The sequence below is a fragment of the Lissotriton vulgaris genome, chromosome 3_1 (assembly GCF_964263255.1).
Source record: "Lissotriton vulgaris chromosome 3_1, aLisVul1.2, whole genome shotgun sequence".
Taxonomy (NCBI): Eukaryota; Metazoa; Chordata; class Amphibia; order Caudata; family Salamandridae; genus Lissotriton; species Lissotriton vulgaris.
In genome coordinates this window covers 1,042,158,127-1,042,184,841 of record NC_141689.1, presented here as the reverse complement: position 1 = coordinate 1,042,184,841, position 26,715 = coordinate 1,042,158,127, and the positions used below count along the sequence as shown (strand labels likewise).

The 26,715-nt window shown below is 44.2% G+C and overlaps 1 protein-coding gene across 1 annotated transcript in view; it reads right to left on the bottom strand.

Moving 5' to 3' along the window:
• The window catches only part of MLLT3 (MLLT3 super elongation complex subunit), a 637,380-nt gene that overhangs the window by 346,091 nt on the left and 264,574 nt on the right, over positions 1-26,715 (bottom strand). Inside the window, exon 3 of the mRNA XM_086961453.1 lies at positions 22,283-22,365. Within this exon, the coding sequence (XP_086817579.1) occupies positions 22,283-22,365 (83 nt within the window). The remainder of the gene's footprint in view (positions 1-22,282; positions 22,366-26,715) is intronic.

Sequence of the window (26,715 nt, the reverse complement as noted above, 5' to 3'; positions counted from 1 at the left end):
CTGAGGTGACGCTTGACAACACCAGACAACCAGTAAAGGAAGCCAAATAAAGGGGAAACTACTAAAAGAGGAAGCATAAAATCAATAGGAATCCAAAGGTAGTCATCAGTAAGTCTTGAAAGTTATCAGCAAGTTTCTTAGAATTAGACAGTTCATAGTCACTCATGCTTAGTGTTCATTCTTTACACATATTTTGCCTATACCCTGTCAAAACACATGACAGTTAACCAAACCTATTGCAGTTTTTTCCAAATAAAAAGTTTATTGTAATGATAATATTTGGTCCAATAAAAATGCCACTTGAGGATAAGGTGTAACAAGTAATACTCTATGGCTAAGGACGACAAATGAAAATGTGCTTACCGAAAAAATTCTCTCTTCGGCCAACCAATTAGAGAAGTACTGTTTAGTTAAATCAGGTGTATTAAAAAATTGCAGGTCAAGTCGATACATTTTTTAGACAGAGCTGATGCAGTTTTGTATAATGAAAAACATTCTATAAACAATTGCCTGCTGACTAAGAGTTCCTTCTTGGTTTGTAAAGGTAATACAAATTTGTGACAAGGTGATTTATTCCCAGGTTTTCTGTCACACAAAATATATTATGCATTACAGGTTATTTAAACACAAGTCTTCATACTGCTGGACAGAGAGAACTCCATTTTAGAGAGAGAATGTGCAGTTTTCTGAACGATGCAGCTTCTAGATCTTCAGAATTACAATGATTCTATACAAGGTTTCATATACATCACTTTTGTTTATATTTAGCTCAAACTTTTTAAAATGTCCACATCTAACATGGTACCATCATTATAAAAAGGATTTCGTATGCATTGAGCAAGCACCATCCATAAAAAAGTACTAAAATGTACACTATATGTAAACTGAGTTACTCCATACAGAGGATATGTAAAACTATAACCGGCTACGCAGATAATGCTTTTGTAAAACTGGATTTTTCAAAGTGGTCAGAGTTAAAGGCGGATTTTTTTTTTTGAAATTTTTTATTTTTGGTGCAAAACAAAGATAGTAGGTACATTGTCATCCATCGCATTTCCATACATAAGTTACTAGGTGAATGAGGTGAGACAGTATTCACAAAGGCAAAACTTATAACATCCACAGTAGTATATAGCATTGCGAGTTTCGTCGACGATGTGATGAATAGGAATATACTTGTGTCGAAAAAAATACAGTTTGCAATTTTGTGTTTTGTTGGCTACTATCCGTCTGAGTCTTGCCGTTCGCACCTTGCAATAAACATAAAACAGTAAAAACAGCACACTTTAGTCCGGCACGTACTTGAAGTAGTAGCTTTCGGCACTCGCAGCACAGTCCATCTGTAAAGAGAGCAGTGTATTGTTGCATAGCCCCCTAGTTCCCACTCCCTCCCATGCCACCTCCCACGGCTGCACCCACCCACCTCCGTTGCGCTCGCCCTATTCACCTAGTTACAACCCAATCAACGCTCCTCGTCACTCTCTGACCCTCCGTCATCATCTTCCTCCAATGGTTCGCAGATATCCCCCCTGTATGCGTTCCAGGATTGCCACACCCCGTTCCATTTACGTGGGTTACCCCTCAATTTGTACACCGCTCTTTCAGTCAACATGAGCATGTCCATGTTGCGGAGCCATTGGGGTAGCGTGGGGAGATCAGCCGACCCCCACTTCTGTGCTATGTCCCGTTTCGCTGTTACCATCCCCACTGTGACCCAGGTTCTTGCATGAAAGGTGAGGTCAGTCGGCTCCCAGATGTTTAGCAGACAGAGCCGTGAGTCTAGGGTGAGGGTGGTATGAAGAGCTTGGGCCATCGTGCGTATTACCCGTTGCCAGTAGCCGACTAACAATGGACATTCCCACACCGTGTGTATGAAGGTCCCTTCTGCCCCGCAGCCCCTAAGGCAATATGGATGATCCGCCCTGTGCAGTTTGTGAAGTAATGTACGGGTGTAGTAGATTCTGTGAAGAAATTTTAGCTGCACTAGGCGAAATTTAGATGATATGCCTGCTTCACGGGGGGATGCCATGGCTGCGTTCCAGTCATTGTCTTCCAGGTCACCCACTTCCGCCATCCATTTGTCCTTCAGTTTCCCCAGTGGATCAGGCATATTGTTAATCAGCTTGCGGTATGTCAGCGATGTCGCCCCTTCTTGCATGAAGTCAGTAAGTAGCCGATCCTCCAGAGGGGAGGATTCGGGCAGGGGTGCGTCTGGTGAGATCGCTGCCTGTAGTGCGTGTCGGACCTGGATGTATCTGTAGAGCTCTGTGTTCCCCAACACATATTGGTCCTGCAAAGTGGCAAATGAGAGCACTCCTTCCCTCGTCCACATGTCCCCCACCGTGGAGATGCCGATGCTGTCCCATTGTGCGAAGCCCTTGGAGCGCCGCAAATGGCCCAACGCCTTTGTGTCCCACAGGGGTGTAAGTTTCGTTATGACGCCATCCCACTTCAACTTTGCCTGCGCCTTGTACCATATACGGACCGTGTGTTTCGTAGGCCCCGTGAGTTTTGCCGCCACTCCACGGTGATACAGTGGGGCCAATAAGGTGTTGGCACCCAGTTGTGCCCTGTCGGCCTTGTACGCTGGGTCTTCCTGCGGGGCATGTATCCATTGGTTAAGGATTTTGAGTTGGGCCGCCCAGTAGTACAACTGTACATTCGGGAGGGCGATGCCCCCGTCGTACCACCCCCTGTTCAGTTTAGTGTGGGAAATGCGGGCTGGCTGGTTGCCCCATAACAGGCCCGAGATTTGCGCCGTTATTTTCTGGAGGTAGCCATCCGGCACCAGATACGGGGCGTTCTCCAGCACATATAGGAAGCGCGGCAGAGCCATCATTTTAAATAGTGCTGCACGGCCAAGGAGTGTTAGGGGGAGATCCTTCCAATGTCGCACGTCTCCTCGGAGACGAGCTAAGGGGGGTAGTAGGTTGAGGCGTGAGAAATCTGCCTCGTTACGGGTGATATGAATCCCCAGGTATTTAAATGACGTGTGGGCCAGTTCCAGTGGGCAGGAATCCGGGAGAGGCGGGAGTGGGCCTCGCAGTTCAAAAATGGTGGACTTAGCCCAGTTGATGGTGTAACCCGAGATTCGCCCATGAGCCGTACAAAGAGCCAGGAGGTTAGGGAGACTCTCTTCCAGATCTGTGAGATAGATCAGCATGTCGTCTGCGTAGAGGGACACTCTGTCCTCCCATAACGGGGTCCATTGTATCCCTTTCAGGAGCTGGGTGGTACGAATCGTAACCGCCAGTGGTTCTAAAACTAAGGCGAAGAGCAGGGGTGAAAGCGGGCAGCCCTGTCGAGTGCCTCTGCCTAGGGGGAAGGTGTTTGAAATATGGCCGTTGGCCGTCACCTGCGCCACCGGGTCCTTGTACAGCATTCGTATCCAGGAAAGGAACACCGGGCCAAAACCCATACGCGTGAGTACTGCAAAGAGGTAGCTCCATTCCACCATATCAAACGCCATCTTGGCGTCCAAGGAGAGGATGGCAGCCGGTTCTTGCAGTAGTGGAACTCGCGCCAACACGCCGTGCACCCTGCGGAGATTTAAAGCAGTGCTGCGGTGTGGCATGAATCCGGATTGATCCGGGTGGATCAGGTGTGACAGAGTTGGCAAGATCCTGTTCGCCAACACTTTGGCAATAATTTTGGCCTCCGGGTTCAAAAGGGAGATCGGCCTATATGAGGTGCATTCGTTGGGGGGCTTACCTGGCTTCGGTATCGCCACAATAGTAGCCATCCGCTGATCGAGCGGCAGCGTTCCCTGTGTTCTAGAATCCTCGTACATATTGAGTAGGGGTGTGCTTAAGGATTCGGCCATGACTTTCAACCACTCAATGGGTATCCCGCTGGGGCCCATCGCTTTGCCTGGATGAAGGGCGCCTATGGCCATCTGGATCTCCTCCACCGTGAGAGGTGCGTCTATGTCCTCGGACATCTCAGGTGTCAGCTCTGGCAAGGGAACATGGTCAAGGGCAGTCTGCACCTCCCCCTCCTCTACCACTATCTCTGGGGTGTAGACTGAGGCGAAATAATCGGCGAGGACGTTTACTATCTCATCGGGGCGGGTGTGGTTGTTGCCCTGTGGGTCCACAATCTGCAAGATATTCTTCCCCCCCCCCTGTCTTTTGTCTAACCATGCCAGCAATTTACTGGCCTTGTCTCCAATATCGTATACCCTGTGCTGTGTAGCCGCAATGTCCGACATCGTGACCCTTCGCATGTGATCTGTGAGGCGGCGCTGGTGGATCTGGAGTTCGTGAAGCGTGTCGTCAGAGGGGTTCGCCATATGGGCCGTGTTGGCCCGTTCTAGGCCTAGTTCTATCTCGAGGGCCTCCCGCCTGTGCGTCTTTTTGTGATTCGCTATCACTGCTATGGCCTGACCCCGGAACACTGTTTTATACGCCTCCCACAGTATGGAGGGGGAGGCCACCGAGGATTGGTTTTCTTCGAAGTACTGTTGGGTTACCTTCTTAAGATCCTTGTTAATTCGGGGCACTTTGAGGTAGCCCGGGAAAATCGGGAATAATCTGCGCCGCGCCATGGTCGAAGTGGTGAGTGTCAATGTGAGTGGCGAGTGATCGGAGACCCCCCGTGGTAGTATCTCGGCTTCGGCTATCGTAAGGTGTCCATTAATCAAAGTGAAGATGTAGTCTATCCTGGACAGGCTATTGTGTGTGGCCGAGTAGTATGTGTATTGTTGCTGAGTAGGGTGCAGAGCGCGCCATACATCCACCAACCCCTGTGCAGTCAAGAATGTCTGGAGCCTGTTGGGCCCACCTGCGTGCGCACGTGGGGGAAAGCGGTCTTCTGAGTTTGTGAGTGCCATGTTGAAATCCCCACCTAGTAGTAGTTCCCCATCAGGGAGTGTTAGCAGGAACTTGCCCAGATCCGGCAAGGCCTCAGAGTGTAGAGCTGGTGGGATATAGACAGAGACTATATTAAAGAGCTTCCCCTCCCACTGGCCATGCACTGCCGCGAATCTGCCATGGTCATCCGTTGCTGTAGACTTGACGATGAACTTGGAAGATTTTTTCTGCAGGATGCCAGTACCACGGGACCCCGAGGTGAACTCCGCATGCACTACCATATGATAGCCTCTCCTATCCAGGGCCTTCGTGGCCGCTCCCGACAAGTGTGTCTCCTGCAGGAGAATGAGAGCCGGGCCCCGTCTCCTTATCCCCTGTAGCACTAGCCCTCGCTTGATCTTATCCCCCAGGCCCCTCACGTTCCAGGACATGACAATCAGTGAGTTCTTCGTGGTTGGGCTATCTGTTGCAGCCATTGCTAGACTCCCAATCAGACCTCCCTGCGCCCCGAGTGTGCCAGTAGTTCTTGGTTGCATAGAACATGCCTAGATACTTAAGTGTGCATAGAACATAAACTTGTAGGACCAAACAGTCCCATAGAAAAAACTTTTTCAACTCTTCCCCCCTCCCTGCCCCCCTGCTACACGGACTCAAAACTGCCCGCCCCCCCAACTTAGCAGAGTGCATATCCCATCCCCAAACCAGTGTACTTGCGCGTTGGGGTGAGGGACTCTCCGCAGCCGGCAGTCTCTCATTCACACCCCCGGAGGCCCTTCACCCAGTGTCCAATGGCGGGAAGCGCTTCACAGCTTAATAGTCTCAATACTGAAATATGAATGAATTGTCCCCAAGCTTTCATTGTTCCTCAGTCTCGTCCACGCCGCCCTCAGCTCCCAAAGTGTCACTGTTGTCCGGCCTCCCGCCGGAGGCCTGCGAGTCTCTGCGATGGCCGTCGGCCCGATCCTTTCTGGAGCGATTCGTCCGTCTGTGGTTCTGACCCGGTCGCCATCCCTCGAGCCATTCTTGCACGTTTTCGGGGCAGTCGAAGAACCAGGTTTTGTTCTCCGCTACCACCCGCAGTCTTGCGGGGAATAACATGGAATACGGCAATTCCCTGGACCTCAGTTCCTTTTTCACGTCGAAAAACGTGCGTCGCCGACGGGCGACTTCCGCGGTGTAGTCGGGGAAGATGGCAATGGTGGCGTTCTGGATCTTGAGGGGAGGGGAGGACCTGGCTGCCTGTAGGATTGTGTCCCGGTCACGGAAGTTAAACAGACGTGCCACTATGGGTCGCGGGTTAGCCCCTGGCTTCGGTTGGCCACCCGGGACTCGATGGGCCCTCTCCACCGAAAAGAAGTTGGATAGTCCCTTTGGCTTTAGTTCGTTGGTGATCAGGTTCTCTACAAAGAGATCCATCGCCTTCACGCCTTCCGATTCCGGTACCCCTATAATGCGGATATTGTTGCGCCTGGAACGCCCCTCCTGCTCATCCAGCTTCTCCCTGAGCATTCTATTGTCCTGCGCCATCTTCCCCATTTCTCGCTGGAGTTCCGCGACGTCTTCCACCAGTGATTTTGTGATCACCTCCATACTCTTGACCTTCTCCGACATTTTGTGGAGGTCTGCTCTAAGTAGGGTGACGTCCGTGGAGATTCCGCCAAAAGTTGTTTGCAGTTGTGCCAATGCTACCATGACGTCGTCCAGCGTGGCCTTTTTTCCCCCAGGGGAGTCGGCTGTTTTACCGGTCTGCTCCTTCCCTGCCGGGGATCCGGTGGGCTTGTCGGAGGTGAAGCGATCTATGCGAGTCTGTGTGACGCCGCCCTTAGGGCCTTTCCCCGCCATGGTTGTGCTCCTCGTGCCCCTACGCGCCAGGATGTAGGGATCAGCGCAGGCCCCCAGACCAGTCCGATACAGCAGCGAACAGGTCGGGCGAGCTTCTTCGGGGCGGGAGGTGCTCCGTAGGTCGCCAAGTGCGTAGCGACGATCAGGTCACAAGATGGCGGGTACTCACTCCGTTGTCGATGCCCAGGCTCCCGGCACTTTAGGAGATGACCTCCGATGCTGTCAGGATTCCAGCGGTCCCTCCCTTGGGCACTGCTTCCTTGATTTGCCTGAGCCGCCGTCTCCGACCTCCTGAGGTGTGGTCGAATTGTTGAGGCCACCGCCGCGCGGGCACTTCCGGTCCAAGTTCTCCGGTCAGGATGCACTTCCGGTGGGGTGAAAAGCCAAGGAAGGTCCCGGCTCTGGAGGTGTTGGCAGGCCGGTCGGAGGCTTCGACGTATCTTTGGCTACGGACGTCGGATTTTCTCGCTGCTTGTCGCTGCTCACTCCGCCCGGTCCTGGGATCCGGTGCCTGCCTTTGGGGCTTGAAGTTGTAACGGATTTTGTGTCGGATCGACGAAGAGGCCGCTTCAGCCGCGGAGCTCGTCCCTTATGCTGCCGCCATGATCGGCTGCTAGCCACGCCCCCCCCTTAAAGGCGGATTTAATACTGATAAGTCCTCCAAGGTATTGGTAAGATGGAAACAGGTCAGTAATAATACAATGTTTGACGTGGGTGTAATATGCAGAGAGATCATTGTTTAAGGTCCTGCAGCTGGAAACGGCAGTGAGAGAGAACCAGCTATTTTGACAAAGATGGTTAAACACAGATGGTTCACAACAGGATTGCAGGAAAGGTGGCTCTCAATACCCGAATGTTGAAAAATACTGCTGCATCAACGGCACGGCAACAAGAACCAACAACTCCTGTTTTAACTTTTCACAAAGGAGCAATTGACATTCTTGTGTAGGGATTTTACAATTACTCTGCCACACTGTCACGAGTGGCAAGGTTCTAGCTCCACTCTACTCAGTGGTCTATCATGGCACATTTTAAGGGCCCTCACACCTTTCTGAAGGAACGGGGGAGCGCCTGACGTTTTCTCAGAACAAATGCAACGTTAAATCAAATTGGTTATTTACAAGTTCGTTTTGCAGGCCGGTTCTCTTATTATTTCTCCTGTTTTCTTGAATATTGCTTTAACAAACTACCTTCTTTTGCATTTGGTTTTCTGGTTCTGGCGACATTGCTTGGCTTATTTTCAGTATAGTTGGAATGGTTCTACTGCTGTGTACTAACCCCTACTATGTTGTAGAGTGAGAAGCCACGCTCTATGGTACCACAGAAAGTGACTCGTTTGGTGCCAAAGTGAGATAAATTAAAACAGACACTGGCTGGTGTATTATTTTTTGGGGATTTTTGGATTCTTAACTACTTTGGATTTAATGTCAAAATCCTAACAGTTTATATTTTGATAGGACACATCTTAATATAAACTAGTAAAATTGAGCTGAAAAAATACTATGGGGATAGTGAGATATGACTACTTCTGTTCTCTTAACACATTTCTGTGTAAGGTGAAAATGTTGACATTGACACTAGAAAGAAATGTGTTCATGGCGAAAGTTAACACTTTATTTTTATTTTAAAAGTTTTGTATAGCGCGGTCAAGACCCCGAAGGGTATCAGAGCGCTTCACAATAATGGAAGGGAAGAACAAAGTTAAGGGGAACATTGCAGAGGGGACAAGAGTGGATAAAATAATCAACTAATAACAATGTACAAGGATGCGAACAAACATTACTTAGTAGGGTAAGGCAGACAATCCTGGGCATTACAGTTGTTAGGCCCCAAAAAAAAGTGAAATCAAAGGACATTTAGAAAACTGACGAATCATGGCCATTTAAGGCAGGAACTTGTTCATTTAGATTATTTTTACTTCATGTTTAAAATCGGCTGTGTAGGGGATTCTGTAGATTTTTCGGTGGAAGAGAGTTCCAGATCTTCAACGCCAAGCCAGAGAAGGCTCGGAGCCTCGTTCTCTTTATGAAAAAGGACTTAGGTTTCAGTAGTAGAGCATTTGCACTTCTTGATGGTTTGCCCCCTCCTGATAGTTCTAGTTTTTGAGCCAGTTAACCAGGGGTTTTGAAGTGGAGGGCTTTGTACGTCAAACAAGCAATCTTTAGTTGTATTCTTGCTTCGTAGGGTAACCACTTTAGAGATCTTAGGGCTGGGGATATGTGTTCATTCTTTTTGTATCAGTGATCAGTCTGGCAGACGCATTCAAAGAAGCCCTGAGTCGGGCCAAGGTATATTTGGGGAGGCCACGGAGCGTCACGCTACCATAGTCTAACATCGGCAGGACAAGCGCTTGAACAACCTGCTTGAAGTCCTCTTGAGGGAGGAATGGTTTTAGGTTCCTAAGAATCCTCATTTGGTGGTTAGCACCCTTACATATCTTACTAATATTGTTCTTCATGTTCAAGTGCAAGTCTAGGGTAATTCCAAGAGTTTTAGCTGAGTCGATAAGAGGGGAGCAGTTGAAGGGAGTGAGGTGCTTCATCCAGAGGTCAATCTTGGGGGTGTGCTTATGAGGAGATATGAGAAGGAATTCGGTTATGGTAGTTTTGAACGGGAGGTGGTTCTCAGTTAGCCTGGTTTGGGTAATCGGCAAGGAGGAATTGAGTGAAACGAGGTCTTCAGAGGAATTGATTTTCCGGTAAAGTTGTGCGTCATCCGTATACAAGAATGTTCATGGATTATAGAGCGTTCGCTAGCAGTACCAGGAAAATAATAAGTATGGGAGAAAGGCCAGATCCTTGCGAGTTAAGTAGGGGTTTTAATTCACTATGGTAAGTGAATAAAAAAAACAATTGCATCAAAATGGTACTTAAAAGCGTAATAAATAAACAATAAAAACTGTAATCACCAGCACCTCCATTAAAATTTTTGGGTTACTGGGAGACAACACTTACTTTACAAACTAGCTGATAACCTAAGCCGCTTGTCAGAGAGCTATCCTTGCAGCAAGGATGAGGGGCGCCCTCTTCTTTCTGCCACAAGCAGTGGAGCCAGAGAAACAAGGGTTATCCTCTCAGGTGAAACCTCTTTAGTCTTCACCACAGACTCACGGAAGAGTCCAGTAAACAGCTTGACGGAAGAACATGGTAATGAGCAGGTCCACCTGGCAGCAGTGTTTGCCACCAAACTGTAAAGTCCCCTGAAATCATAGGATATACCTGGTCCATTAGGGAAGTGGTCCGAGGTGTAGAACAGGGTGATTCACCTACTGGTTTGGGCACCTCCTAATACAGAGACGGGGCTGGTTGTGAATTGAGGATAACGATCATGTGCTTAACGGATTACCACATGCTTATGATCTTTCTGCATTTTCCTTTCAGATCATTTCAGAGCTCTTAAGTTTGTGCGTTTGGTGCTACTAAACTAAACGTTGCATTCTTAAAATCTAAATCTAAATGTTTACTAACAGGTCAATCAATGGGTTATTTGGGTTCATTAATTGAGGGTTGCATTTTTGCTGTGAGTGCATAGCAGTGAAGATTGCCCACCTCTGTTTTTTTCTGGTCCAGAGTGTCTTCAGTTAGAACTATGTGCAAACATCGCAGCCTCAATTGCTGCGGTTCCTGGGAAGGCAGAAGCGGCAAACTGTCATGATTCTGTCACGCCAGATTCCTGGTGTAACTTGTCTGGCATCTGTTTTCTATTGTTTTTGCCAATGCCTGATGTGAATTTGCCACTTGTCTGTGCCAATGCTTGTTGCAGAAATGTACCTTGCCACGTCAGATTCCTGGTTTAACTTGTCTGGCAGCTGTTTACTGGTTTTTATTGTTTTTGCCAATTCTTGTTGTGACTTTGCCACTTGTCTGTGCCAATGCTTGTTGCAGACTATGAGGTTATCAAGGCCTATTGTCCCTTCTCAGCTTCAGTAGTTTATCTGTGAGCTGGAATCTGAAAACTAATAGGGACCACCCCTGTTCTGGAAGCTTCTTCCTGAACCCTTTAAATAGGGGTCACACCCTGTTCTCATTGCTGGTTATTGAGAACCCTGAGCTTGAGCAGCAGCTGTCCCTGTTCTCCAGTTGCTGAAAGAAGATTACAGTTGCACCAAGAAGACTTCTGTTTTCTCTTCTCAGGTTGTAGGTCCTCTCTCAGCTACAATCAGGTAGGATCTTTCTTTTCTTAACGAACAGCATTGTAAAATGAACTATGTGCTGTTTTTGTTATTTTGCATTTTGAAAGAAAGTTGCATATCGCGCTGAAGTGCTTTTTGATCATTTACATGTTTGGTAATTTAGGCACTGTTTTACATGTTTGGTGATTAGGGCATTTTTGTACATCGCGCTGAAGAGCTCTTTGGTCATTTACATGTTTGGTGAGTTTGGCAACTTGGCACATCGCGCTGAAGCGATCTTTGAACATTTACATATTGATGAGTGGCATTTTGGGCACGTCGCGCTGAAGCACTCTTGGGGGCATTTGCATACTTGATGACTTTGGCATTGTGTTACAGCGCGCTGAAGCGCTTCCTGGACATTTGCATATTTTGAATTCTGATGCATAGCGCTGAAGCGCTCCCTTGGGCATTTTAATTCTAATCTTCCTCATTAGCACATGTAACATGTTGTGTATTACAAAAAGGTTGTTGGAAGTACCACTGTTATATTTAAGGGTGGTTAAAGCACATCATTACGGAAACACTGAGTCTAAAAGCCAAGTGGCTCTTTATATGAATGTGTGCTTTGTTCTGAAACATGGTTTTTAGCCATAACATTGTATCTTTGAGAGATATAGGAACAGAAATTGCCAGTGAAGCCCGAGAAGACATACACAATAAATGTTCTATGCATGACCTGCTTTTCTTTAACAGGTATGTTGTCACTGCTTAGCCCATGTTAAATATAGTCAAAGAGTTTACGAAGCACGAAAGGAAAGTTAATCAAGGACAATGTGTCATTCCAGGTCTCCCTCCCGGCAGTACCCACCCTAATTCCCTTCCAGGTTGCTGGAAGGAGGGCTTCTTGAGGGTACTGTTCCTGAGGAACCCAATAAAATTTTACCAGATCTGACACAAACTTTGTGGCCGTCCTTATGTGAGAACTTGGGCTCGCACTTGGAGCCGAACATATAGGGGTGGTGTCCATTTATTAACATCAATTGTTCCAGCCCCTTGGTTACACATTCCCCAACGCTTCAGTTCAGTTCTCTTCGTGTCACGCTTACTTTCAGTGACATCTGCTGTTGCTCCACCATCCTTAAACGGTCTCTTTTTCTCTGTTATCTGTGGTTTCCAGCTCTTCTGATCACTATTTCAATGAGCATTCTCCAAAAATATATATTGCCAATCCTGGAACTCCAGATTTTTTCAGTTTGGGTCAGGAAGCAAATATCAAAGATAGTGACCACGCACTGGGGCTTTTGGAGCACATGTCTAAAGTCACGAGGGGGAGGACATACCACAAAATGATGGCTGAAAATGGCCACAAAAAGAAAAACAAATTCCTGACCAGTAGATGGCGGAATAATGCACAGCATTCAAATCCAAAAAAGATTTATGATGCAAAACTACATAACACATTAGGCTGCTAAGGAGTTGATATAAACAAATCTCTCGTAACACTAAAAAGCCTAAGCAACCAAGTCAAGACAAAGAAAAATCTTTACTATTAGCAGTTTTAAAAGTAGCATTTTTCTGCTGCCGAAATCAAATATTTCTCCTACTCTAGTCATGGTTGTGTGGAATCTCTGGGTAGGCAATGATACTTGCTCAGAAGACCAAAGTAGGAAAAACTGAGGTGTCCTTTTCATTTAAAAAAAATAATCAAAACTGGCTTTTGTTCTGTCAAAACCAGATGAGGACAGCAGGCTACTCATTAGTTTAAATAGAAACAAATATGTGAAACTCATTAACGCATACACCCTTACAAATCAACCCCGTTTTTAAGGTGGACTCAGAAACCAGAATTATTTTAGAGCATCACCCTCTCTAGGGATGGCATGCTTGACAGAATATCATAGCATAGATTGAATTTCTTGCAATCTCAAACAAAAGCAACATCTATATTCCCAACTACAGATCTGAACAATGTGTGGAGAACACACAACCCCACAAGTAGAGTTACACGTTTTATCTTTGTCACAGCAAAGCTATTTGAGAATAAATTATATTCTAGTGGATGACTGTGTTGCCGGATTGGGCTAGTTCTCACATAACTGGTCTTAATTTTTCACAGCTGTGATATATATATATATAACATTTGTGCAGTTTTTAAGGCATTGGGTTAGACTTTAAGTTAACATATGGACTAGCTTGGATGGGGACAGACTAAGTCTTTGCTGCTCTAGCAAAGCCTGCACTGGCAATGAGCTCAGAGCCAACCCCTTGAGAAGTGTAGCTGAAGGAATTAAAAGAGCAGCTTTGTAGCAGGCGGAGGCGACAAACGTGTGGGAGCAATGGAAAATAAATTGAGGAGTTTGCCTAACGGCAAGGGCAGTCGACCTCGAATCTGGGGAACTGGGTTCGAGTCTCGGCAATGACGCTAAACATCCTGTGATTCCAAGCAAATCGCTTAATCTCCCCGTGCTTAACAAAAATTAATGTGTCCACATGTAATGCAACTGCTGCTATGTAAAGCGCTCTGATACCCAATTTGGGTTAAGTTTGCGCTATATAAAACTCTCTAAAAAAATTGCAAGGGGTACCATGTATGATGTCTAAGATCCTCCCCAACTGTATGCAATATTGTACTCCCTGCTATGATGTTGCAAAAAACACACTTGTTTGACTATTTCTATTTGTAAGGATGGATCGATTACTTGTTCAATAAAGAGATTTTCAAAAAATAGCAGCTTTGTCATGCACATTTCCACAGATACCTGGGAGCCAATCCGCCTCATTCACCTACATTAACAATAGTCTATGAACAATCTGAGCTTAATAATCTTTTTCACCCAGTGCTGTAGATGCAACATGTCGCTATGACCAAATTTGATGTCCTCAACTTTGTCTGCTCATCAATTTGTGAAAGTCATGCTTGTTGATGTCATTAAGCTAAGAGTCTAACAGCTAGCTAGATAGTTGCACATGTGTGAGAATGGTGTCACCCGGCAGAGCCCACAGGCCACATACGCAAATATTGAATTTTTAAATATCCAATCACGTTTCTCACGTTTGCTTTAAACGGGGGCTTCTGAAAGGTAGTATATCAAGGTACTGTTTAATAATTCGGGAATCGCCTGCCAATATTGGTTGTGTCAACCACCAAGCTACTTAAACATTTTCAGAGGTATGCATACATGAGTCAATAACCCAAACTGATACATGGGTGTCATGACCAGTGGCTCATTTGCACTCACATTTTTGACAGTCTCAAAAGTCTTGGGACAAGAAATGTACTCAGATGTATGCCAGCGTAGCCACCAGTGCTCATTCCTGTCTGCATCACAGTGCCCCTCCTTCCTTAGAGCAGCACTGCTGGGCTACATTTGGGCTACTCTTTAGTTGGCTTTCGGCTACAGGACGGCTAAAAAAAAATCTAAACCACTGGTGTATGTGACTCACATATCACTAATAACATATACAGAACTTATGCTAGCCTTGGACCAGGCCAGTGTCTGTATCATACCCACTGAATGATCTCCCCTTCAAAACCGAAAATCAGTAGACTAAGTACTACTGAATACCATTCTTCCTTACAAAGAAAAGGCCACCATTTCCCAATCATAAACATAACTACAGATGAGCTCCTCTGCACAAATCATGTGGGATGCCCTAAAATCCTTTGATAATCACCATAATTAGCATTACGGCTTAGACAAATACAATGAACCATGTTACATTGTTAAACTAGAAGCATGAAACAATATAACTAAAACCAAAGCATATACAGTCTAGGTCGGTCAATGCTGAACCAGCTCAAAAAACGCAAAAATGAATACAAATTGACACAAAGAAGGCATGCAATTAAGCAATTATTTGCCTAAACATTAAAAATTCAAAAAACATACATATATCAAGGCAAAAAAGTAAAAATCCATTGTTACCACCATCAAATATATACAAGAAGGACTCATACAAAAGACAGCAAAATAGAACTGGTTTTCCAGAACTACTATGCCTCACTCTGTGATTCAAACACTATAATTTGTTGATATGTAGAGTTGATCAATTGAAAGGCCCGACCTTTCATTACTGTCAGAGAAAGATAGACCCAGTTAGATAAACCAGCAAAAAATCTCAAACTATGGCTAGCTTGGCTTTGCCTGAAAATGCAAAAAGAACAACTGATGGACAGAATGCTGATCAATGTCAAACATTCACCCCAGTACAGAGATCTGGGCCTAAATCCCTTTGTTTTCTGCTCCCTATGCCATTCCAGTGTAAACCCAGCCATATGCAAATCAGTCCCGACCCTGTTCCTGAAAATACATCACAGGCACCACATAGATTACCTGCCTCTTTTAAAAGACCTACAGAGACAAACTTTCTCCTACTCGGTTAGACCCATTTCACAGCTTTACCTCATCCAGTTAAGTCACAGGTTCAGAGGCTGAAGCCACTACAGTCTTAATACAAAAGTTGCAAGCCAATATCCCTACTTAGTTGCAATTGTAAAAACTATGTTATGTTAAAGTTCTAGCCTGCAGAATTTAAAAGGGGATAAATCCACTCATTCCCCGTCACAGACAGGCTTCATGAGGTACTTATTGAAGTGATAACACAATGTTTCTTTGTCACTTCACAGAAAACGCACAATATATGGACAGCCTCATGTCTGCTATCTTAAAGGATAAGTACAATGCCTTTGACAAGTTGATACAAATCTTCCTACATTCAATGCAACATCAATCCAAATTACTAAAATGATTACGGCTTTATACAACAACCTGAGGACTAATGTGAGTGGCTGGTATGTATCGGAGCCATATGACCTTGGAAAAGCGTAAGGCGGGGTTGCCTGCTTTTCATGTGCTACTCATGTTCACCATCAAACTCATGTTAGGATCAAAACGAAGCATATATTCTCCAATTGGCAATCACCTCATTTCTTTGGAAAATGAATAATTGAATCTCTGAGTAAAGCAAGGCTCAGGAAGTAATGGGCAGGATGAATCTGACAAACTTCTATACATATCAATTTGCCTACTTAATTTGGTACGGTGCACTTTGGATCGTAACAGACAGATAAAATCCCCTATACGGATAGAAACTGAACTATCTCCTCTTTGACTGTACCATAACGAAACCCACTGAAAGCTGAAAGCAACTTTCCTTTATGATAAAAATAGCATATTGTTGCTCTACCCATTATCTCGTTATGTAAAATTGATGTGGTACACACTATTTTGGGATAGTTAGCAAGATACTGAAATGTTTATACTGGGGGGTTATGTTTATACTGGGGGGTTAAAAGCACCCAAAAAAAAATACAACCTACATACTTCTACAAATTGTTAAACCTGAAAGCCTCTCAAAGCCACAGAGGGCCAATTCACCAACCAAAAATATTGAGAGTTCTACAGAAATTCACTTGGTCTTTAAAATCTACAAACTCTTATGGAAGCAGTGTCCAAATTAAACAACAAACTCAACTAAATGGGACCAAAACGTGAATTCAGACAGCCTTCAAACACCATCATAAGATCAATGGTTGTACATATAGTACCCAGCGTTTGTCTCAAAAGTCTCTACTACCCTGGCACAAACAGAATCCCTAAATATCCATGGACTGTTCTGGACTCCCTCTAGATACAAACGTTAGGGCAACTCCTCAGTGATAGAGGTTGGCACGTCAAGAAAGTGAAGGGGATTTAATGCACCTGATGCACTCTTTTTAATAAAAAGCACCTAAGGTCATTAAACAGGCAATGAGGAATGAAATCACATCCAAGACCACAGTGGTTTGCTTACTCGCTTATGCTAGTCGAGATTTGCCTAGCTTTGATAGATATGATCTTCTCTCTAATGGCAATCTTGGGTATGGCTCCAAATGCCTAATTATTTATTTGGTAAATTGTTGGTCGGATCTTCAGCACATGGAAAAGAAACAAACCTACATAAGCTTTGCACCCCACACATCTACCAAAAGCTTTTTTTATTTCAAAATATCTTTTATTGTTTTCTAAAAATAAAACAAACATCAGCGCATAGTCGTTACAAGGTTGCAGCCCACATTGGCTGTTAACGGTGGTACAGTTACACAGTATATAAGCTTGGCTGTCCCCCTATCCACTGTCGTTGTAAGGGGAAGGTAGTGTGACAAAATGGGAAAGGAAAGGAATTAAGGTAGGGAGAAAAAGAGATAACATACAGAAGTTTACTTTCTTCTCATGAGAGTCTTGAAACCTGGAGGGATGCGGTGTAGAGCCACTTGATTGATTTGTTAGTATTTATTCATGGCGGGTCATATGGATTTAAGAGCTCGTCCAAGGTCGCCCACATCCCCTTGTTGGCATGTCTCCATGGTGAGTTTCGCAGGGCGGTGTTGTCAGCGCCTCGAAGGTACGTCACTCAGTTAAGCCAACCCTTGAAAGTTGCCTTGAAGGTGTCTTTCCAAATGGGGAGTACTATTTTGACTGCCGGTGTTAGTAGGAGATCCAGCAGGTCTCTTTCTTGCTGTGAGTCTATCTTGGTTGTCATGAATGCAGTGGCGAGAGTAGCAAAGTGTGCATCCTAGTGTTTTATTTATGAAGGTGAATATTTTTTCCCAATTTTTTTTTTTAACTTTGGGGCAGTGGAAGATAAGGTGTGCTAGGTCCCCCTTATCCTTGTCGCAATTCCAGTACTGGTCATTTTCCCTCAGGCCCAGAGTCGCGAGGCGTGCTGGGATCCAGTATGTTTTGTGTAGGAGCCAGAATTTAGTCTGCGCTAAAGCCGGGGATATTTTGTTTTGCATGGGGGAGGCCCAGAGGAGGTGGCATTCCTTCTTGCCGAGTGTAGTGCCGAGTTCTTTCTCCAAGTAAGTAACTGTTTTGTCGTTAAGTTTGGAGGAGCTGGGTCATAGTAATTTGAATAGGTGTGATACCTGATGTCCTATTCTGTTGATATTTGTCATGTATTGGATGATTGAGGGTTTGTGCTTTGATAGTTTAGCTTTGGACAGGGCTGTTTTGATTTTAAGGAAGTTGTGCAGTTCTTTGTCTGGTAGACTGTGCTTTGTTTTTAGCTTGAGCAGGAGGGGCTTCCATCCTCTTCCAGCTGTGCAGGGTATGAGATACCCAGTCTTTTCCATGTGTCTATGGAGAGCGGTTTCCCCCTATATTTTATCTTTGGGTTTGCACATATTGATTGCCACATTGAGTTCTTCACGCTGTGTTCCATTTTTTGATCTACTTTAAGCAAGGCCTTTTTAGTGTTTTTGAGTATTGGGCTTGCTACTAGTGCCTGTTTGTTGGCTGTAAGGAGCGCTATTGGCTCCAGATTGCCTAGTATGTCTCTCTCAATATTGAGCCAGACCGGCATATACTCCTGGCTAGGCAGGACCCAGTAGGGCCCCTGTTTCGCTAGAAAAGCAGTTTGAAATGTTCTAAAGTCTGCCACATTTACTCCCCCCAATTTTTTGTTTAGTCTTAGCTTTTTAAGGCTTATTTTCGCCTTTTTCCCCCGCCAAAGGAATTTGTTTATCATTTTGTCCTTTTTATGGTTAAACTCTTCCGTGAGTACGAGCGGTAGCATACCCGACAGGTAATTGACCATTGGGGTGATCATCATCTTTATTGTCTCTACTCTCCCCCATCATGTCAGGAATATAGGTGGCCAGGCCTCCAACAGCGTTTTTGTCTTTTCTAGTAGTAGTGTTTCGTTTTGGTCGAATGTTGCTTTGAGGTCTTTGCCGAATTGTATGCCCAGGTATTTGATGAACTCAGTTTGCCACGCAAGGCCTGAGGTCCCCAGTATCTCTCTAGTGGTGTGGATGTTTAGTGGCTTACACTCCTACTTATCTTTGCTCAGCTTGTAGCCAGAGTGGGTTGAGTACTTCCCTATTGTCTCTATGAGGGCCGAGATGGAGGAGTTAGGTCTCTCTGTGACTATGAGGATGTCATCCGCGTATGCGGCTAGTTTAAATGTGGCCTCTTCGATGGTCATCCCCCTCATCTCCTCATTGGACCCGATGTCCCTGATGTCCCCCGTTGTAGGGTGAAGGGTTCTGAGACCGCCCCATTGACTACTATATGAGCTTTGGGGTTTTCGTCTAGAGCCATTACTTTCCGTGTATACAATTCTCCCAAATTGTATGATGCCATACATTGCTCGATCAAGTGCCAGGATACCCTATCAAACGTTTTTCTCTGCGTCTAGTGTGATCATCACTGCTGGTTCCTCCGTCCTTGCGGCCCGTTCCAGTATGTGGCATAGGAGTCTGGTGTGATCATGTGACATGCGCGTCTTTAGGAATCCCACCTGAGAGTTGCTTATCAGACATACGAGAACAGTGTGTAGCCTTGAGGCTAGGATTTTGGCGTATACCTTGCAGTCTACATTGATTAGTGAGATGGGGTGTCCAGTGTTCCAGCATTCTTTTTTGCCGCTGCAGGAACCCTTCCATTCCCAGTTGCCATCTTGGGGTCTCTGCTCTCTCGCGGATCTCTTTTTTAGGTCTCGCCTCTCAATGCGCATGCGCATTGAGCGGAACGAGACTATAGGGGCTTAAACAGAGGTTTACCTAGACTGGCGATTTGATGCTGTGCCCGTGCGCTTTTAGGTCAATGCGCAAGTGCATTGACCTAAAATGCGCGTGCACAGCATCAAATTGCCAGCCATCTGTTCCCCAGCAGCTCTTCCCGCTCCGCTCCACAAGCTTCCCCCAGTGTGCGCTCTGCCTCAGCCGCACTCCTCCCACACCTTTGAAGTGAAGCTTAGCTTCACTTCAAAGGCCCCTGCTGCTTCACACTATTCACGGCCGCCAGGCCGTGTCTCTCCCTCATCGCCGCTCTCCCCGCTCCGCCCCCTGCTTCTACAACAGTGTCCGAGCTCAAATTAGTGCGCTGTCTGCCGGGACGCCTAGCCCTCTATTTTTAAAATATCTTGCCTTTCTGGGGTTAATTGCTCACGATTGTCCCTCCTTCTCGTGGATGAATCTTGCCGATGGCGACTGGCCCTGTTACTTTTATTATTGCTCATTTTAATATTTCTCTTTGTTTCCCTGCACTCCTTTCTCTGTCTACTTTCGTTCGTTGTTTTGAACAGCTGTTTGCGCACATTCGTGGGCTTCCCTTTATAACAACGCTGCAACTCAATTCAACCTTAACTCTGCAGGTAACATTTTAATTATAATCAGTATAATCAGTACGACGGCCGCCCCAGCCTAATCTTTAAGTATTGCATCTGCACGCATTTCTTCTGTCTGTGTCAGGTTTCGATCTCCCACCCTTCCCACCCCACCTTCTCTTTCACCATTGCAGCATGAGAGTACTGTAAAGGACAGCATTCGCAGAAAGCTTAAGCAGACCAAGGAAACCGCGGTCAGAAAAATAATATGAACATTAATTAACGGACTTTAGGCAACAGTTATAAAAAATACCCAAATAAACCTTCACTGGGATTGTTTTTTTCTCCATCAGATGAGTTGTTAATGCTAGCAGTTCTTAATTGTTCCAATGTGCTAATTTTGCGCCGGCTGGTATGTAAGAATGACATTATTTTCTGTTAAGCTATGCGGGGCGGAACCAGAGCTCCAATGGCGCGTGGCAACGTGTCTCTTGGACAGACTTAGAATCATTGGAAACCAGAGGCTTCGGTGATCGCCCTTCCTGGCATGGAACACACATTCTGTAAAAAGAACATGTACTTCGCCATATCATCATTTTCAAATGCTTTCATATTCTGAATATAAGCAATGTTTGAAGTAGCTGTCATGGGTTAAGGAGTGGGCAGAAAGTGAGCAGCAAACTTCGACATGTCTTTGTAGCAGTGTGTTTGAGTGTTACACAGCTAATGCAAAGAACACTGACAATGTAGTAGAGATCTCATCCGATAGCGCGAGTTATGTTTATGCAAAATTAAAAGGCAGGCTAGTCGTGTACGTATTCCCCAGGCTTAATTAATTACACCATGAACATGGATGTATACATTTTTGGTAGATCGCAACAGTAAGCCAGTTTACTGTAGACTAAAATCTTCACCTGCTGAATTTAAATACGTAATTAAGGATAACGTTAATTTCGGTGGCTTTTGTAGAATGCACTACAATCCATTGATGAGAAGCAAGACTACAAGTACCAGCATGCATTGCTTTAGAATAAACGGACAAGAATACTGCGTTTTTACTGATGCAAAGTAATTGCTAACCTGGCTGAAGTATAGGTACGAGACATGTCTCATAGTTTAGTTAGCAGTTCGGTATGAGGTTAACTTTAAAATGGTGACCATACACCTATTATTAGCAGTATTATTAGCAGTTCGGTGGCTTCTAACATAGCCGCGCTCCACCGCCACTTCATGTGAGGCAGGCTGCACACCCCCTCACTCTCCATATACTGGCTCTCGTGCCTTTCCTTTGTGGTTTAGTGAGTTTAATGGTCACCACTGAAAAATGCAGTGATTGGAACGTCAAGCTGTCAAATCTGATTAAGGTCGCACAAATCACAAAAAAAGTTAATATTTCACTTCCGTTCTTGGATTTTTGTCGCAATAAAAAACACTGAACATAATCTTCACAAAAGTTATTTACAAAAGTTTAAGCTATTGCCATTACAAATTAAATAAATTATTTAAGTAATTATTTAAACAAATTAAAAGCCATTGTTATTTGTAATATCAATACATCTAAGTCACGTAAATACAAACCATGTTGCATTACAAATGCTATAGGTGTCACATTTGCGAAAGTGATAACTATTGTAAATGACAAAGCTATTAATTTAGCTATTTTAAAAAACACAAATAAAAAAATGTCATTTATAAGACCAATAGCTCAAACTTTCCTAATGCTAGACCTATTGCATTTCCAATGTTTGTTCTTTTCAGGTTAAGTTTGGTTTTCCCTGCTGTACGACCTCCGCACAGCTCTCCGAGCCTTTCCGACGTAGTTGGAGGTGCTTTCTTTTTCTCTTAACACACCATGGGGGGGGTTCGATAAGTTCTCGCTTGCTCCCAGGGTTTAACGGAGCGTCGGATTCAGGCAACTATCCCCATTGCTGTCCAAGCCACGCCCCTCAAAAGCTTTACCTTTCCTCATATTTACACTCTTGCTAAAAGTAGTCCAGCATGTTGTACTTCTCGTTTTATGTTTGTTAGTCTAATCTAATTTTGTCATATCATATTATTCTAATCAGTTACAAATCTACTTATGAGTTTTCAGAATATTTCAACGTGTCTGTATTATTGCAGGACTATCTGTATATTGTTTATTTTACTTTTTATTTTATATTTCTGGCTGCCATGTGCCATACTGCTACAACAGCCACAAATCTCTGATACATCTATTATTGAGAATTGGATTATATCAGAAAAATATGCATACTATTTGATGTTGTACAGCACAGTTTGAATTACATTCATTTAATTCTAATACACTTTTGCACAAAAAAGCACTTAAAAAGAGTGATAAACTAAAAAACAAAAAGTTTACTTTAGAAATTTAGGAGAAATTCATAATAATAGAGTTGAAAAGAGAACAAAATATACTGCCTACCTTATTCCTGAAGTATACTTCAATTGGCAAAATGAAGCCAGCATAACCCGATTCTTCCACTTTGTATGGAGGATCCTTGCACACTGTGAAGAAACAAACAAGGCAATGTAAGATAATAACCAGCAATGAAAAACTACGGCATTGTTATACATTTGGTACAAATATCTATGGTCCTTTTTACAGCTTGGGTGCCCTCGGATTTATGAAAAAGACACTTATTATTCAATGCAAGACGATATCGGAGACAAACAAGTGTGTCTGGGTGAATATGTCAAGATCATATTTCTTTAAAGCTGAGGGATCGGATGAGACCGGCATCTGGCATGTTTCTTTGCTAAGGCACACTGAAATTTGTACTTACTTTTTTAAACTCTCTCTATTGTCCCTTTGATATGGTCTACTATTATTTAACTTTACACATACACTATCATCAAAGTATATTAACACATATGGATTGATGAGCATTAATGAGGGTGAAATACCAGTGTCAAATTTTAGCTAATGCAAATCACATGTAAACTAACGGCTGCCAGCCTGTATATTAAGATAGTTGAACCTTTGCTTAGAATTTACAAAATGATTACAATTTGTGGGTAAATATCCTTCACAACTTTTTTTAATAACTAATACTATTACCCCGAATTCAATTACAAAGCATGTTGTATTACAACGCTGTCTATTACCCCGCATACCATTACCAGTAATTGACCAATGCATTGCATGCGCTTTTACAACGCATACGATGTAATTAACGATCCACCTCGTTGTGAGGAAACAGAGCCTCTTCAGTTTCCTCAAAACGACGTGCACTGTGCACCGCCCCTCAGACGAAGAAGGAACCAGGAGAGAGGAACCACGAGAAGCTCGAGGTACAGGGGATTAGACCTGGGGTTGGGGTAGTGTCGGGGGGGGATATGGGGGGGTCGTGCAGGGTACTGTTTCAGTGTAGGGACCGGACTGGCGGTAGGGGGAAAGTCGTGCAGGGGGTAGTGTATTAGGGTTTAGGGTAGTGTTGTGGTGTTTGTGTAGGGTAGTGTTTTAGGGTTCAGGGTAGGGTTGGGTGGTCGTGCAGGGTAGGGTAGGGTTTGAGTGTAGTGGAGAAGTAACATTGTTAAAATTATTAAGAAATGTACAGCTTTCAATTAATACGAGTTTTAGTTAAAATTACATTTTTTGAAAATTATTTACCCACCTAAAACCCCTGTTTTCTTGGCATCCCGTCCCATTTATTTTTAGTTGTAATAGCATGTGTTTTAATTAGCTGGGTAATTGTGCTTTTGATACTTTTGCATAGAAATTTCGTTGTATTTGATTTGTCGTAATACCTTGCGGGGTCATTGAATTTGCGTGGTGAAAAATTTGTTGTAATGGTATGCGGAGTGTTTGTTTGCGGGGTAACATCATATATTCCAATTAGTGACCTTAGTATGCATTTGCATAGCTGTTTCAGCCTCTGCATGTAGTCCGTCAGGAAAAAGCTTGGAACCGGCTGCAGGGGTTCTGTGTAGATCAGTGTATTTAACCTTTTGACCTCTGCGGCCCCCTGCATAATCATTACTGGAAACCGGGGACCCCCATTAAATTATTAGTGTCTGGGAAACCCCCACTGAGTAATTACATTTTCGACAATTTGGACCACAAAACAATACAGAAAACGACACAAACAAGAATTCATCAAACAAACATATAAACTTTCGAATACTTTACTTAATTCATAAATATATTTTTAAAAACTACATTTGAATGGGAATTTTGGAGCTTTTCTATAATCCATTGAGGCCACTCACTGTCCATACTAAATTCTGTTTGATGTGCTTGCACTGTTCCCATGAACTAATCTGAGATTTACTACACTAGATAACAGGTTAAGAACCACTGGTGTAGAGGATGGTCAAAAACCGAATACTCTGATTTCATTTTAGTCCACAATGAGCCAGATAATATTTTCTTATGTCCCCTTTTGATTAATCCTTTTGGTCAAATTTTAATTTGTGGACCACCGTTAATTTCTCCTACCAACACTGATGAGGGATTCCAATCTATATTTTGAACTACAATTTTGTTACTCTTGGAACCAATTATTTATAACAGAAAGTTCTTGGCGGTGCATAGAGCTATTCCAAGGTTTTACCCTAAGATTGTGACTGAACGCATGCTTTCGTGCGTTGCTAATTCTGGGAAATGATCATTGTTTGCTGTACATTACAGAGGATTTGCTTTCCAAGTTTGTACTCTCCACAACATTAATGCTGTTTGATATATATTCAAGAAAATCTGTTGTGGTTCATGGGGATTGTCAACTTACAACATCTATAACAGGGTAATTGTAAACTGGGAGTTGTGCGTTTAACCTGCAATTTGACAAAGTGAAAATCCCTGCGACCACTAATTCGCGTACTACGTAGGTATTTTACATAAACACCTTAATAATGAAATTCAAACCAAATCGGTCACTAAATATCCCTTTTCTTAAAAATGAGAAACAATAATCAACACCAGGTCTACCTCTTTTGTGGTAGCTTGGTAGGTAACAGTCACAAAGTATCAACAAGCTACAAGTCGAAATTATTTGCCAAGGTATAAATACGTAAAGAACTCTGGTCTAAATCAAAAAGAATTCCTGACATAATGTTCTTGCCAGACTGGAGAAAATGTTCACTCCAGGACCCTGCGCTGACCATCAGCTTCATCTAGCTTAAGAACATATCTTGCAACATTGCAAATACACCTGCGTTTCTCACATGGTTTTGCGGAATAGGTACCCAGATGTTGGCTTAATAACCGTGGTCATCCGAACCCACCATTCCAAATCTTTTTAGACTCATACAAATAATGATTCTTTAGGGCCGGGCTAGAAACCAAAAGCAGCCAGAAAAAAATATATTCAAGCCAGAAACATTTCCCCATCTCTTTCGCTTCTGCTTGCTTTCTTTGTGCTCAAGTTCTTTCTGTTTATACTCTCTTCCAATGTGTCTTAACTAGCCTCCAACTTCTTCAGACCTTTGCGAAATGCTCAATAAGATTAATAGACATTCCAGCCATAGTTTTAATTTGAAAGAATATAACTAGATATGTATTCAGTATAGGTAATTTTCTTAATCCTCTCAAGGGTTTAAATTAACATTAGCAGAGTCTCAAGTAAGCAGTCAAAATGTAGAAATTCCTAAAGACTTCTTTTCGGTCTTCAGATTTATGGGGTCCATCTCTGTCCTGAAGAGAACAATGTCTTCTGACCACACTTGACATTCAATGAGATTAAAAGACAAACAGCTGGGTCTTCTCCATCTATAACTGATCTCCAGAAAACGTGTCAACTGTGCACAGAATGGGCATCAAATTTCCCTCACTGCCTTAAAGGGAGAAAAATGGGGCTTCTCAAGTTATTCGACAGTGGATCACTTTCTATGAAATATACAAGCTTTCCAGGTGTGCTGAAATGAAAGAGCATGTGGGCCCCTTCCAGCTTTATAAGTGTGGACAGGCACCACACACTATTACTATCACTAAGGCAGCCCAATAGTGTGTACAGAATTTACTTATAGTAAGTGAAAGCAAGCAAAATCAATTTCAAATGTCAGAACTGTGCCAGTAAGAGAAGATTAAGAAAAACAAAAAGGTGACCCGGACTATTGGTGGCCGACAACCGAAGAAGCGGTACCGGGCCCCTTTAAGGAGACACACAGTAGAGACGAGACTCCTCCCCTACTGAGGAGCATGCAGACGTCATAAGGGGGCCGAATCCAGGAAGAGGCGGACGGAGTTTCCCTGAAGGAGAAGAGTGAACACTGAGCCGGAGACGAGGAGCGGAGAAGTCAGGAGGAGTCTGGGGAACGAAGAGACTCGACGACGGAAGAAGAGGAGAAGCCAGGAGGCGAACGTTACCACGCTTCGCCCGCCACGCTTCCACGGGAGGAGCGTGGCTCCAGCAGGTACGGGGCAGAGTGGCGGGCTGGGTGGGACGCCGGTTCCCTACTGAGTAATCTGTCCGTCCATTAGTTGTAAAGCACCTACATCACCAGTTACCCTTCACGAGCACAACCTCACGTCATTGCCTGTTTGAACACAGTATCACTGGTTTCCTTCACTCCCAGCCCCTAATCCCCAGAGGTATACAGCGACCTAATTCTCTCTCTCTCTCTTTCCTTCTTTTCCGGCCCCTTGTCTGGACGAGTGGAGACTGAATACCAGAGACAAGCTGGATACCGCGAAGCCTGCGTTCGACCCGGCGGCATTTGCAAGAGAGAGAATCACAAGCAGGAAACGAAGAACTTATATAAAAATAAAACCCTCACTAACAAGCACTGGCGTTGCCAATAGGTTTTGCATTTGGAAAGTTGGAGCTATTGGTTTTGTGAATGACATTTTATATTTATATATCGTTATTGGCATGGTCAATAACAATATATAAATATAAAATGTCATTTACAAAACCA